The 16,253-nt window shown below is 35.2% G+C and overlaps 1 protein-coding gene across 6 annotated transcripts in view; it reads left to right on the top strand.

Annotated features, from left to right (window-relative positions):
- Positions 1-16,253, top strand: part of LOC150096090 (kielin/chordin-like protein) — a 649,251-nt gene that overhangs the window by 500,739 nt on the left and 132,259 nt on the right. For all 6 annotated transcript variants that reach the window (XM_090408779.1, XM_090408780.1, XM_090408782.1 and 3 more), the window contains 2 exons: positions 779-961; positions 8,059-8,268. In XM_090408779.1, coding sequence (XP_090264905.1) covers positions 779-961; positions 8,059-8,268 — 393 coding nt within the window. The remainder of the gene's footprint in view (positions 1-778; positions 962-8,058; positions 8,269-16,253) is intronic.

Here is a 16,253-nt window from a genome sequence, read left to right on the forward strand (position 1 = left end):
TCACATGAGAACTGCTCAACTTTTATTCGATTTAAAACTTTGTTATATATTCTCCTTTTCAAAATGAAATTCAACTTTATCCTGCTCAAGACTAAATAGTGATCACTTCCAATTTCAAATCCTCTGTACACTCTGGTGTCCTGCACCACGAAGAAAACATCACTATTGACAATAACATAGTCAATGAGACTATGTTGCTATGCCACTAAAAGAAAGGATAGTCAATGAGACTTTTTTTATTCCTTTCCTCTTCTCTCCATGTGAATTTGTGCACATTTTTATGTTGGAACATGGTGTTAGTAATAACCAATCCATGTCCTGAGCAAAAATCCAACAGGTATTTGCCACTATTATTAGTTTTGCTCTTTTCTTCAAATTTTCCCAAAATATTTTTGCATTTTAAACATTTTTACTAAATTTAAGTGATTGGGAAAAAAAATTATTTATCTCTTAACTTTAAAATTTAATAAATAAAATTATATATGTTGTACATGAAATATAAATTTTTAAAATGTGTATACATAATTTTGAAACACCCTGTATATTATAGTTTAACAAATTGCAGTTTTCGATACATATACCAGCCATTACAAAAATATAATATGTCTACTACATGTTTATTTTAAACATCTGGTTGTCTGGAAATGTTACAGTATTACAAAGAAGACCTAGTTGTTTATGTGTGTGTATATGTTATTTTGTTTTTGTATTTAACAACTCACACAATAAACTTTGTTAGAGTATTACTGTATACTTATACTTTTACCTTCCTTTTCAGATGATTATACATGTCCCTTGTCTCATTGTGAGGGATATAACTGCACCTTGATACCAGGTGATAATAACTGCCCCATTTGTAAATGTCCATATCCTTGCCAGCCATCTGATTGTCCTGGCTGTGAACAAGACCTGGAATCATCTGCTCCCATTTGTCCTTGCAAATGCAAAAATTCATCTGTTGGTATGATTTGAAGATATACTACTCATTTTTTATATAAATATTCATATTTGTTAAACAGTGAAAATGATTTAATTTCATTATTTTTATAAGATTTCTCTATTATAACTCTTATCATTAAAAATAATTGTGTTAGACAAGCATTTTTATTTATTTATTTTATTAATGCCTCATAATGAGACATTTCACCTTGTGAAATGACTATGAAAGATGAGTAAGGCTGTCATATTAACCCTATAATGGAATGAAGATAGCATACTAGAATCAAATAAACAACAATTTAATGACTCGAGTAATTCCATTCATCACAGTGACATCAGGGGTATCATCAGTTGACTTTCCCTACAGCAGACTTGTGGGGACCACAGTAACAGTTTGGTACACAGCGTTCCCACTAAGCTGTGTGTATGCATATGCACACACACACACACACATGCGCGCGCACACACACACACACACACACACACACACACACACACACACACACACACACACACACACAAATGTACACTACAGCTGTGTCTGTGTAGTGCATATACACTACACACACACACACAAATGTACACTACAGCTGTGTCTGTGTAGTGCATATACACTACACACACATACACACACACAAAATTTTTGCTTTTGGAATTTGTAATTTACAGTGAATTTTTGAATGTACTATTAAAATGAATTATATGATAAATCATAATTTATCTTATTTTGTTTAGTAATTTCTCCTATGTCTCTCTACTCCAATATTATTCCAACCCATTCCAACTTAATACACTCTAATTAGTTACTTTTAGCTTGTACCATGTGTGTGCGAATGATGTTGATGTCACTAAGTTGCAGAGGCATGTTTGTTTAGAGTTTACTTCTAGATCAGTGGTTCTTAACCGGTGTTCCCTGGAACACTTGTGTTTCGCGAACTGGTTTCAAGTGTTCCGCCGATGAAAGATGTCACATGACGCAGTTCTGAGTGTAATTGGCTACTCTGAATAAAAATGTCTAGAGAATTATTTCTGTTATAACAGAACAATTAACAATATTGGAAGAAAAGATTTCAAGTTACTTTCCATCCTTAAATATACACAATTATGACTGTGTGTACGAAATAAATTTAGCACAGTTAATACATTGAGTTGTGAATTTTCTTTACAAGAAGAAGAACATTTAGTTAACTTATCAATGGATCGTACCCTAAAAATGAAATTCTTTGAAACAACTCTTGAGAAATTTTGGAATTTATCAAGAGTTGTTTAAATATACAGTTCCTAGCCGAATATACAGCTCTCTCCACAAGAGCAGTGAAAATTTTGTAACAGTTTTTCAACATCATATTTGTGTGAACTCGGTTTCTCAATATTAACCAATAATATTTTATAATATTTCTTATAAAATATATTTCTTATATTTCTTAAAAAATATTTCTTATATTTCTTTAGTTTTTATAATATTTCTCAATATTATAAAAACAAAAAGCATGAAAGACTTACTGATATAGACAAAGAGATGAGGTTAGCTATATCACATATTAGACCTGATATTGCTGAAACCTACAAAAGTCGACAGGCTCAAGTATCGCATTAAAATAAGTTCCATTTTTATAAAAGACAAGTCCATGCATATGTTTATTGTTAGTTTTATGACCGTAATGCTTTTAGTGTTCCCCAAATTTTTCTTATAATCAAAAGTATTCCATGACTTTGAAGAGGTTAAGAACCACTGGTCTAGACAGTACAATCACTTGAACTTGTGCACATGTTAATAGATTTTTTTTGTGGCTTCATGGATTTAAGCGAATTAATTTTGTACTTGCAGTTTTACAGGTTATAGTGAAAAAAGGACAACATTAATGTGAGAAATATTACATTAGTTTTAATGTGGTAAACCCTCAAAACTGTTGAATTAAAGTGGAAAAGAACTGCAAATTCACTTAAATTTGAGTTGCTGGAAAAAAGTAACATAATTTGTTTATAAACAAATTTCTGTTTGTTTGTAAGGCCTGTGTAGCTCAGTGGAAGTGGTGTTTATGTCCTCTGCACTTGGCTGTTTGAAGTTAGACTGAGGTTTAAGTCTAGTTGCTGACTGGAGGAACTTTTTCTAAGCCTATTTTTAACTGGTTCCTGAGTTAGTCGATCTCTGGCAAGGGCAAGTGGATTTTTTCTCCCGGAAACGTGGGTTTTTCGTTCCGTAAACTCAGGAAAATCGACTATCATACCCATGTTATTTCAGACAGTAACGTATCTTGTTAGGGTTAGATACCAAGAGATGGCAGCACTTCTTTGCCAGCCTCTTCATTGGTGGCTGCCTATAATTAGTGATAGACATGGGCCAGCTATTTTTGATTGGCTACTGGTGGAGATTGAACTGTCCCCTCAGTCTCCAAAAGCTAGATAGTGTATAAAAACCTTGCCTACTCCCTATAAGGAAATAAAGGGCATTAGCTGATTTATTTTTTATTTTTATTTACAAATTTCTGTTTCCTATAAACAGAAAAGGATATTGAACAATATGGAAGCCATGTAATCAGTGTGGAGGAAAGACAATTGTTCATTTTAATTTTTATAGTGAATGTATTTTTTGACATTAGTTGACTAAACGTGCTAAAAATGTACCCAATGTATGTAAACTGTGAGACCAAATAGAAAACCAATAATCTACATTATCATTATTATTATCCTAAAACCCCATGAAGTCAAAGACACATCTAGGAGGTCCTTTTGTCATGCATACCTTGTCTTAAATGCATTCAAATTCTCTGCAGACACAAGACTCTCAGGCAATGCATTCTAATCATTTACAACTCTCGCAAAAACCTGCTTCTCATTGCAAAAACCTGCTTCTCATTCCCATGCTCACACACTCCTTATGCAACTTCCAGGGATGACCTTGTTCTTTCACAACTCTCCATGCAAAAATCTGCTTCTCATTCCATTGATCATATACAGCTTGAGATTTGAAAATGGCATATCTTGTGATATCTGTGACGAGATATCAGTAACTAAGGTAGCTTCATTGCCTCCAACTGGAGAGCATGATCATGCAGTCTTGACTTGGGAGGTTGTGAAATATGGAATTATCAGTTAAGAAGGAATATATGTGTAACTGCAGAGCACATGCTTATGACAAGCTGAGAAGGCTGCATGAAGCAGTGCCATATCATAAGAATCTGCAAGAGAAAGATGTTAAGAATGCATGGGAGATGGTTCAGGAATGCTTCAGGGAAGCAGTATCAGGCTGTATACCCAGGATTAGAAGGATAAATCAAGTGGAAGTTAGATGGATGAGTAGCATCATTAAGCAGGAATTGCAAAAAAAAAAAGAAAAGAAAGAAAATATCGTGGAGGATATATAAGGAAAAATACAATCAGCACACTCATGAGCAATACAAAGCACAAGCAAGTAGGGTATGGAAAGCAAAATCACATTATGAGTTGAAGTTAGTCATGTAGGCAAAGAAATTGCAGGATGGATATGGAGAGGAAACTTTAATAAGTGCTGATAATAGGAAAATAACAGAAGCTAACAAACTAGTTGAGTTCATCAACTGTAACAACAACACAAATAGAAATATTACAGCCAGATTGACAGGACAGGTGCACTGAGGTTCTACAATAATCTTAATATCTTAATGGAATCAAAAGACTTAATGACGGATGCCAAACTCTCCCAGACCACGATACATATACTATCTAGCCTTCAAAACATTGAATGCCAAAGCATTCATCACTCATTTTTTTGACAACACATTCCTCATTTGCTGCTCACCATGCAAAAAATCTCCTTTTATTGTATAGAGCAATATGCACTATTGCCCTATACAATAATATATTATCAAAGTTTGATACTATGGCTCCCATTTGTCTCCTGAGTTTTTCATAATCACCATTCTTGTATTTACTCTCCTCACAGAACTTCTCATATGACTGGCTACAACCCAGGTGATCACCTCATGGCCATTCTTGTCAGCTGGAGGAAGATTAGGCATTCTATTCACAATCATATCCTCTGAAATGATCAGGTCTAAAACTCTCAGTCATATATCCTTTACATATTGCCTAAAGTTTCTCGAGATCCTTGAGAACTTCATTCTTCTTATTCTCTAATGCTATCTCTTTATTCAATCATTGTTACCATAATTAAATTACATATAATGATATATATTTGTTTGACTCCACTCTCCACCTTCCTACCTATATCAACATCCAATTAAATATATCATCCTATCAATCACCACCTCACACCATACAGCTGTTTTAAAACCATAGCCACTATTCTCCTTTTATACATCAGCACTGTAAGGCCATAATTCCCTGTAATCATCAATAACATTCCATCTCTTGTCCTTCCTCTCCTCATGAAAAACATTATGTTCTTCCATTTCTATTCTCATCAGGATATCATTCTCATTCCACCATGTTTTACATTTCACAGAAAATAAACTCAATTAGTGCAAAAATTTTATCTCCCTTATTTTTAATACTCCAGGCATTCATAAATAAGTATAGCAAAGTGATTTCTTGATCTATAACCAATTCTATCCATGCCACCCCTCATTTGTGACTTCACACTTTCTCCTGTCTGCTCACTTTTATTATCCTTTTACCCATATATCTTTCCAGACTTAACTCTCCCCCAATCCATCTCAGGCCATTCCATTCATATGGAACGAATAGAGTTGCTGATCATCTTGCACAAACTTTATTTGCTTATGCTGAGAAGTTATAGGATTAAAACAACCATATAATTTTTTGTCTAATATAATTTATTTTCTAATGAATTGGAAAATCTTTCTACAACAATTTCTGATTGAGTATTTTAAAAGTACTGATACACCATTTCATTATTCGTATATGGAAAATATATGATTTCTGCATTTGACTTGGTTGTTAGTAAGTATCTCACCTATGAGACATCAATTAACATCAAAGCTGGTATAGGTAATAATCCTTTCCATAATGCACAGCACCATGTCCAAAGGGAACTGTGCATTATGGGATACCGAGGCAACTAATGTGAAGTCAACAGCCACTGAATACACAAGTAGCCCAGTTTTGAAGATACTTAATGTGCAAACTTTGTTTGCTTACCATTGGGTAAAGGATTAAAACAAAAATACAATTTATTGTCTAGTATATACTTTGACTTGGCAGAAAAACCTTTTTATAGACTGATCAGAATCTCATGAGTGGTTGTTAAGGTATTGGAGAAGTCGGTCAGAGGCAGAATTCAGGAATGGATGAGAATATGGTACCCCCAAGAGAACAGCATGGAGTTTGTGAAAGGTAGGTCTTGCCTTGATTATGAAATTGTAATTTACTTACATTTTTATAATCATTTGAATTGAATAAAGGAAATGGCTACATGATGTTACTGCCTGAAATTGCAAAGGCATTTAACAGGATGAATGCGAAGCAAGTGATATGGATGAAATGGATGGCTGATAGGCAGATATCAAGTGGTATATGAGGAAGTTGAATCCAGTAAAAGGCAGGTGAGTAGCATTGTGCTTGGAGGGCCTGTATACTTGGACCTCTGCAGTTTAATTTGTACATTAGTGATATAAGAAATATCCAATTGCTTTCTGATGATGCATAACTGAGTAGAGCAGTAATTAAAAAAGGAGATATAGAGATCTGAAGAATAATTTAAACAGACTGGGAGTTTGGAAAAAGATAATGCTTGCCATATGACAGAGGATTGAAGTGTATAGGACATATTGCAAAAGTGCCAGAATAGATCATTGGTTTATCTGGATATTGAAGAACACACTGATAGTCAGAGATGAAGTTATCTTCATAAAAGGGTTGACAAGGCTACATACTACAATGTACAGATCTGGTCACCTAGGTTCCTTAGGAATAAGATGGTAGTAGTACCGAGGATCTAGAAGTGAGTGGTCAAGATGGCAGCACTTCTGTAAGTGCTCCCTATAAGGATAGATTGAAGGTTTGTGGGTTACAAAGTTTAGTTTGATAGTGGAAAAGAGGAGATATGATAGAATTATATAAGTTATTAAAGAGATTTTATAGGATTTAATGCAGAACATTTTCAATACATGAAAGGAAGGGAGAAAACAAGAGGGTCACCCTTCTTCACCACATCGTTATACATCTTCCATATGATAGGTATTTTGTGAATAATCATTAGTGTGCCTTTCCTCCAACACACACACACACACACACATGACGAATCTTCGATTCTATAGAGATAACTGAGAAAAAAAATATGGTAATAACTAAAAACAAGAGGTCATTCCTAAAAATTCTATAGGAATATTATTATGAATAGAATGAAAAGTACCGTATTTTTTGGAGCATAAGACGCACCTTTTTACATAGAGGAAATTGACTTAGAATTGGGATGCATCTTATGGTCCAAAGGTAGATGATACTGGATAAGTCTTGGATTCCCACATGTTTGATGCAAGCCAAACACGTGTCTTGCCGCATATGTGGGAATTCCTGATTTACATATGAAAACTTTACCAGCGTCAATAGTAGTTAGTGGGCGAGCATGTGTGGTTTAAAATGGACAAAACGATTATTAAGTCTTTTAAAAAATGTGGCATAAGTAACGTGATGGATGGTACTGAAGATGACGTAGTTTTTGAAGAGAGTGATAACAATAGTTCAGACAATAATGCGAAAAGCGACAGTAATGAGACAAGTGATGGTGCCCAGATGAGAGAAGATGAACTGAATGCTGCTGGTACAAGTTATGGTAATAATAAATGAAATTTAAGGTTTGTGAATATTTTTATATAATAATATATTTTTTTCTAAAAATTGTCTCATAAATTTGGGGTGCGTCTTATTGTCCAAAAAATATGGTACATATTTTTACATGGGGAGGTAGTAGTTGAATGGAAGTTATTACCAAAGACAGTATTACATGCAGCAACACTGAAAGTGTTCAAGGTGAATTCGAATAGGTATTGTAATATGTAGGACTGTCAGTGAGTTTAGTATCTGAAAAGTAATACATATATAGACCAAGATTTAAAATTTTGCTCAGCATACAAAAATTGAAAATATCATTTACAAATGTTACTTTTATTAAAAAATATGAACAATCTATTTATGTCAGAGGTGCTGTTTATTTTTCAGATGTAAAAAAATCCAGTGTTGAAAATTGCCCTCCAGTGACATGTATTGGATATAACTGTACTGTAGAAAAGGGAGAAGATGGTTGTCCTGCATGTTCCTGTAAAAAGCCATGTTCACCTCCTAGCTGTCCTGCTGGATGTGACCCAGAGGAGGAAACACCAACTGATCGTTGTCCTGGATGTGTCTGTAAGCTGTCACGCTCACAAAGAGGTAATATTAAAAATAATAATTGCAAAAATAAGAAAATTACTTTTGAGTTTTACATTTTGTTTATTAATTTATAGAAAATTTGATATTCATCACTATATAAGTACTGTAATTCATTATCTATAAAGAATAACATTATGTTTTATAGCATAGTCACAATGATATCAAAACATTTGCAGTTGGCAAGACCTGGATTTGAATGTTTTCTAGAGTGTGAGAAAACTTTATTAAAGCTTTTCAGCTAAAGCTGATATAGCAAGTTGGATATATATAGATAGAATTTTCTTCCTGAAAATTTGGGTTTTTCATCCTGCAGAACAGGTAAATCAGCTGGAATACACACACCATTAGAAGATTCAACATACTGACCTTTATAGCCTTTGTTGCTTTTGTTGTAATTCCAATCCATCAAACAAACTTTATTTTATATTTTTTCTTAATTTATGAACAACATTTAGTAATATTATAAATTCTGTATCAATGATATAGGACTCATTATATATACATGTTGAATGGGAATTTTAATCCAATTTAAACTATAGGGTTTTTATTGGAAGTTTTTGCTCATCAGTTATAGTCCAACCACATAAGTGAGAGCTGTTGTTGGAAGACTGCCAAGAAGAGTCAATTCATGTTGAAGGGAAAAAAGAAATAAGGCGATGTATGAATTGGTCACCAGCATGTGAAATCACGTGTTTTATATGTAAAATTTTCCAACTGTTATACAAGCAAAATAGTTACCACTTTAAAAACTACAATGATCATAAAAGAGAAATTAATTTTCCGACCTGTAATAATAAACACTCATCCCACAATACGGATTGATTACCCTATTATCGGAATGGATTCTCCTTCTTTTGACATGCGCAGAAGTGTTGAAGGGTCTCGTATCTGTGGACATACTAGTTTGAAACAAACTAGTTGGCTTGTTTCAAACAGAGTTGCAGTTTTTCTTAAGTATTTTAAGTTCTGTGGTCTTAACTATAACAAACATAATATTCAGTCATCAAGCAACTGCTTCTTAAATCCAGTAACACTAGTCTGTTTAAGGTAGTATGTTTACAGTTCACCAGGTCTCTCAATCTTCAACTATGAAGATGTCTGACACATAGTCCACAGCCATTTCAACATTAGGTAAGCATCATGTAATGTTATCTGACTCAGCCTCCATAGCTCAGTCAGTATAGATGAAGCCCTTTGGTTGGAAAGACCTGGGTTTGATTCCATTAGCGATGTGAGGAACCTTTATTTGGTCTCTTTTGACTAAAAGTGAGTTAGCTGGTCTCATATGGAGGTAGGGGTTTTTTTCACCTGGAAACTCGGGTTTTTCATTCCACAGAACAGGCAAACCGGTCCCATGAGCACACGCATCTACAGACATAGGACACCCTAGGAGGCATAGGACTAACTGCCTTATCCTCGAATTATAGTTGCAGTTAGAAAGTACAAGAATACTTGGAAAGGTCGTGGGTGCTTAAGTGCCCTTCAGGACCACTGATAAAATTTTATCTGATTCATTTAAATATATATATATATATATATATATATATATATATATATATACACAGGGTGTTCGGGATAAATTTGACATATTTATAATTAATTATATTTTTCCGTAAGTTACATGTATTAACACACACTTCTCTTCATTTAAAAGTTTGGACCCTTCTTCATTCATATACAAGATGTCAGAAAGGATGGATAGCTGGAACCCACCTGAATCATGGAAGAGAATAACTTGTATCATGCTGATTCGTGCCCGCCATCAAAATAAGGATATTACGACTGCTGCCCAATGCTCCCTGAATACAGTAAAAACAATCAGGCATGAACTAGAGACTTGCAATGGTGACTACGAGGATGTAGCAAGAAGAAAGATCCCTAGCAGACGATCTGATTGCGTTCGTACAGCAGAATTCCTCGCAAATCTGCAGGAACAGGTGTTGAAGAACCCTGGCATTGGAATTCGGGCTTTGTTCGTGGAGTTGCTAACTGTAGTCAAGCCCTGGATAACAAGGGTAGCCAATGGTAGGCCGTATGTATGGCAGCAGGATTCGGCCCCTTGCCACACCTCTGGGAAAAGTCAAAAATGGTTGTCTGAAAATTTCTACGACTTCACCAGTCCAAATGTTTGGCCTCCAAACTCCCCAGACCTTAACCCCATGGATTATTTTGTATGGGGCGCAGTTGAAAAAGACACCAATCGCACTTCCAGTAATACAAAAGCCCAGTTAATGGATAAAATTAAAACAGTTTTTGCGGCCCTTCCCAGGGAGACTGTAGCATCAGCTTGTTCGAGGTTCCGAAGCAGAATTGATGCTGTGATCGATGCTAATGGTGGTTATTTTGAGTAAATCTTGTTGATAGTATTGTAATTAACTCTGCCTGTAATGTTTTTTTGTCAATTCATTAAATTTAATAGATACAAAGAAGATTTTCTTTTTCCTTACGAAACTGTCAAATTTATCCCGAACACCCTGTATATATATATATATGAGAGGGATAGGGCAGGTTCAGGATTTAGAGGTGCAAGAGGAGAGTGTGTTACAAATACTGAGCTTTGGATGTCCGTAAAGCTGTGGAACTGGATGGTATTTCACCATGGGATTTTGAGAGGATGTGCTAAAGAACTGACAGACCCGGCTCTTCAATAAACGTCTGGCTGCAGGAAAGGTACCCAAGGAATGGAAGGAAGGTAAGATAGTGCCATTGCATAAGGGCGGTAGCAGACTATAAGTGTCTAATTATAGACCAGTTTGTGTGTCATCAGTAGTTGTTAAGGCCTTGGAGAAATTAGTGAGGGCTATATACAGCATTGGGCAGATGAAAGTAATGTTATCTGTGAGAATCAACATGGATTTGCTAAGGGCTGCTCTTGCTTTAGTAATATGATTGTCTTTTATAATAAAGTGACAAGAGCATTGATGAGGGAAAGGCATATTCTGCCATTTTTTTGGATTTTGCAAAGCCATTTGACAGGATGCCACATGATATTTAAGTTGCAGCACATGGGTTTTAAATGTTGGATTGGTCAACTGGATTCAGGATTGGCTGTCTGATAGGTATCAGAGAGTGGTGTATGGTGGGGCAATATCAAGGAAGCAGAAGGTTGCAAGTGGGTTCCACAGGGTTCAGTACTGGAACCTGTATTGTTCAACCTTTATATCAATGACATTATCAATGGATTGCAAGGGGGATGTTCAGTTGTTTGCAGATGATGTGAAGCTGGGAAGGGTTATCAGTAATAGTGCAGATGTGGCAGCCCTGCAAGAGGATTTGAATAAACTAGACAGATGGGCAAATGAATGGGGATGTCGGTTTTATGCAGCAAAATGTAAAGTCTTGAAGTTTGAGATACATCGATGGGAGGTGCATACTTGATTGGAGGAGCTGTAATGGAGGAAGTAGGGGAGATGAGATCTGGGGGTGATGATTGATAGAAAACTGAAATTCAGGGAGCATATTGCAAAAGTGGTGAAGATAACCCAGAGGATTCCTGCAATACTGAGAAGGATGCTGACTCTGCAGAGATAAGAGTTATCATTCTATTGTATAAGACCCTGATCAGACCACACTTATACTACTGTTCTCAAATTTGTTCCCCAGGATTTGAAGGGGATAAATTAACTGTGGAAAGGGTGCAGAGGCAGATAACAAAGATGGTTTCAGGACTGTACAATGTTAATTATGAGGATTGTCTGAGGGAATGTGAACTGCAGCGTTTGGTGGATAGAAGAAGGAGAGGTGATATGATTGAGACTTTTAAACTGTTGAGAGGCAGTTACAGGGTGGATACTGGGGAGTTCTTTCATTTGATTGAGCAGTGGGAAGGAGCGATGACAAAGGGCCATCCCTGGAAGTTACAAAAGGAAGCTGTGAGCAAGAGGGTGAGGAGTAGTTGCTTTGTGTTGAGGGTGGTTGAACCATGGATTGCATTGCCTGAGTGAGTAGTGAGTGCAAGAATGGTCAATGAGTTCAAGGAGTGGTATGATAGACTTTGTGTTTTCTAAGAAGGACCACCCATGATGAATATCTTGACTCCATGGAGGCCTGAATATTAATAATAATAATAATAATAATAATATGTACAAGGCTCCTTAATTGTGTATTATCTCTAAAATCTGTATATAATTTCTTCTCATTAAATAAATTATCATATCTTTATTAATAATTTAAGTCAACCAAAGAATAAAAGAAAATTGTCATTTGCTGGCTTACCATGTATATAACAGCTTTTATTCCTTTTCTTTATTTCCCAATTTTTTAAAATCCAAAATTTGCATAATTCATCTTTTCAGTATTTATTTTTTCATTATTGGTTTTACATTTTTCATTTATCTGAATGTATTTCTGCACTCAGTTGTTGGTATCCTGTGCTCATCGCTTTTAATTGTATACTGTCTTGGTTCTGATCAAGTCTTGTATCAAGTTTTTACCATCTTTACCTTCAAACCTTTACATGGGTATTGTCATTTGTAATTTTTTAAAGTTTTCTAGTGAAATATTGGAATTATTATTATTTGTCACCTCCAAGGAGTCCAAAGGCTCATCGAGGGAGGGCATCTACTCTACAACTCTGCTTCCACCACTCACAATCCACTAATTGACCACAACTACACCAATGCCATCTACCGCCGACTGCCATCACTATTTTTTCCACAGACAATCATCACTAATTTTTTCCACAGACAATCACAAACGTTCATGCCCACAGCGGGATTCGAACTCGCAACCTCTTGACTGGAGAGCAGACATGCTAACCACTCGGCCAGCCAGGCTGGCAATATAAAGAAGTTTTCAATATTTGGCATGTGGCTCTAAAATACTTAATACTGGATGACCACTGACAGTAATAAATATGAAAGTATTGTTAAAAACAGTTGAACTATAAGATTATTTTATGTACCTTGGGTGTTTTATTGATTTGCTCCTCTCAAGAAATGTGGATGAAATTTTGCAATTTTCAATGAAGCTTTTATGCTCTATCGGTAGCCATTTTGTTTTTGGCTGTTGTCTAGGTTACTAGCAGTCAGATTCACTGTTATGTGATATGTTTGGAGTTGTGTTTATTTTTGTACACATGGAAACAGCTAAGAGAAGAAATTATATTATTATTACTATTATTATTAATTTAGACCTCCATAGAGTCAAAAGACTCATTGTAGGAAGTCCACGCTCTTGTAAAAAAAAAGATTGTTGAACCACGCCTTAAACATATTCACCGTTTCTGCACTCACTACACTATCAGATGATGAATTCCAGGGATTGTCTCTTTCCACTCTATGAAAAATCTTCTCCATACTAATCTGATAACAACCCCTCATCAACATATATGTCTTAATCATATCTCCCTCTCCTTCTTCTATTCACAAAGTTCCAAGTTACATTATCTGACACCAACTTAGTGAGCCTTCTCTGAACTCCCTCTTGAAAAACCAGGCAACCAAATATGTGCATAGTAGTCTTTGGCCTGATCCAGGCCTTATACAAAGGAACCATAACCGCTTTGGTTCTGCATATCAATGTCTTCATAATCATTGCCATAATTCATTGTGATGTTCTTACAGTTTTAAAGTGTGATCCCTAAATATCAAGTCTCTGTCTGCCATCATTCCCAGATCTCTCATTTCTTCCACCTCCTTCAAAATTTCCCTATTAACTGTATCATCTTCATCCAAACTTTGCCTACTAAATTTCAAGGCCTTACACATTGCAACGTGAAACTGATAGCTCTACTCACTTGCCCATTCATATCTATTGAGATCCTCCAGCACAGCCACAACATCTGCTCTGTTTCTCAATTTTATTTTTTTTCTAGGCATGAACCTTTAAAAATAGGGTTTTGTTGATATAATATTTGCAAAGATTTTGGGGAAAATCCTTTCTTCTTATATGTCTTATCTGCATGTATTAAACTGATAAATAGTGATAGAGTATTTCAGTTTAATTGATTGAATATGTAGAAATAGCCAAATAGAGACCAATACTCTTTCACATGAACATCAGTCCAAAGAAACTAAACTCTTTATTAAATGGATTTCACTTAATTCAATTTCTTCATGCTTAAGCATCATCCTGTGTCGCTTTTTAATGATGATGGGTTGTCTCATTGATGCATAAAGTATGATGAAGTCTAAATCAGTTCTGTTTCTTTCTTTGTATACTGGATGAGAATATTTGATAGTTATCTTCAGCAAAGAAACTCAAGGAAAGATAGTTTCTGCATACTTGGAATTTGAATAAATGAAGCTCTAGAAGATTATTCTGAATTACTGCAAATATGCATTCTTTTGTATTCTTTTGATGAATTTTTTTTAATGAAGTTTTTTAACTGTACAATGATTTGGGAGGTGATTGTGGACAGAAGTTGAAGGCCATATTGCAATGGTGGCCAAGAAAACACATCAGACTGCAGTGTGTTGAAGAACACACACTAAGCAGGGATAGGAAGGTTATTATAACCCTTTATAAGACCATTCTGGACTACTGCAACAGATCTGGTCACTGGAGAGGATCCAGAGTGAAAAAAAAAAGAGTGTGATAGGTCCATGGAATGCTCCCTATGAGAACAGATTGAAGATCTGTGGTCTTCAAAAACTAGGCAAAAAAGAAGAGACATTATAGAAGCATGGAGGAGGAGGATTGACACTGGATACTTTTTTTTTTCAGCCATAGAAAAAAGAGAGAGAACAAGGGAGTAATCCCTGGATATTGCATAAGAGTGTATAATTTTTTTTTTTTTTTTTTTTTTTTACTTAGAGGATGGTGAATGGGTGAAATATGTTGCCAGAGGTGGTTGTGAGTGCATCATCAGTGAATGACTTCAAGGAGAGTTATGATAGGTATTGTGAATTGATATATTGAATTATAGATCTCCTACAATCAGTCTTCTGACTCCTTAAAGAGCAATATAATAATAAAAATAATATTTTTTTCAAAGTAAAATATGTGATTATCAGGACAGATAAAGAGTTATTTATCTTGGCACCAAAGAGGCATGTGTTGGCAGTATGAATTCCTTCCATATGCATTCACATAGTGATCTGTTTACTATGTGAATGCTTTTTATTTACTATGAAACATTTCTTTATTTATACTATAAAGAAATGTTTCATACATTTTTCATAACTAATGTATGATTAAATCCACTCACAACACTTGTGATTGTGATATTTCATTTTGCAACAAATTACTGGCCAAGCACCATTGGAAAAATGATAAAAATAAAATAAAATGAGTAAAAATAAAATGCTTTTGAAATAAGTTTTAATTTATGCATTCAATCATGATTCAAAGAAGTACAACTAATTATAGGCTATGATTAAGAGCCAAGAGGCTATTTTTCCGGCGGCATAAATCAAGTTAAGGGGATAATAAATCCCTCATTATTTTAAAGCTGGATACGAAACTCGGAGATCGAAATCTAAGAGTTTCATACCGAAGAACTATCGGCAAGTCCAAGGGTAAGTCATCACCGTAAGTTATCATAGTAATACACCGGTCTGGCAATTCGTTAGCAGGGGTATATGTAAGTTCGGTTCACTTAAACCTTGGTATTCCAGGTCTGCCTACTCACTTATGAGACCTCAATAAAGGTCGAAACCGGTCTGGGTAGTGACCTCTCCTCATAATGTATAACAGTAATACATCTCCTAGGAACTGTGTTTTACATTATGAGAAAATATTAAGTATAGTGACGGAGCTTGCTCCACCTTTGATATGAGTTGCCCTAGTGTTGTACTACCCAGGTGATGACTTATGCTTGGACTCGCTGATAGTTCTTTGGCATGAAACTCTTAGATTTCGATCTCCGAGTTTCGTATCCGGCTTTAAAATAACGAGGGATTTATTATCCCCGTAACTTAAATTATAGGCTATATGTAGTTGCTTTACAATACAATGTAAAGTAATGTTCTATGTTCTCAAATAGAACTATGGGAGAACATAGATATGTATATGTTATATAGTATTACGCTGCCTATACAGTA

This window comes from Typopeltis vanoorti, chromosome 19, assembly GCF_054136105.1.
Source record: "Typopeltis vanoorti isolate ZY-2024b chromosome 19, IOZ_Tvanoo_1.0, whole genome shotgun sequence".
NCBI classification, from domain to species: Eukaryota; Metazoa; Arthropoda; class Arachnida; order Uropygi; family Thelyphonidae; genus Typopeltis; species Typopeltis vanoorti.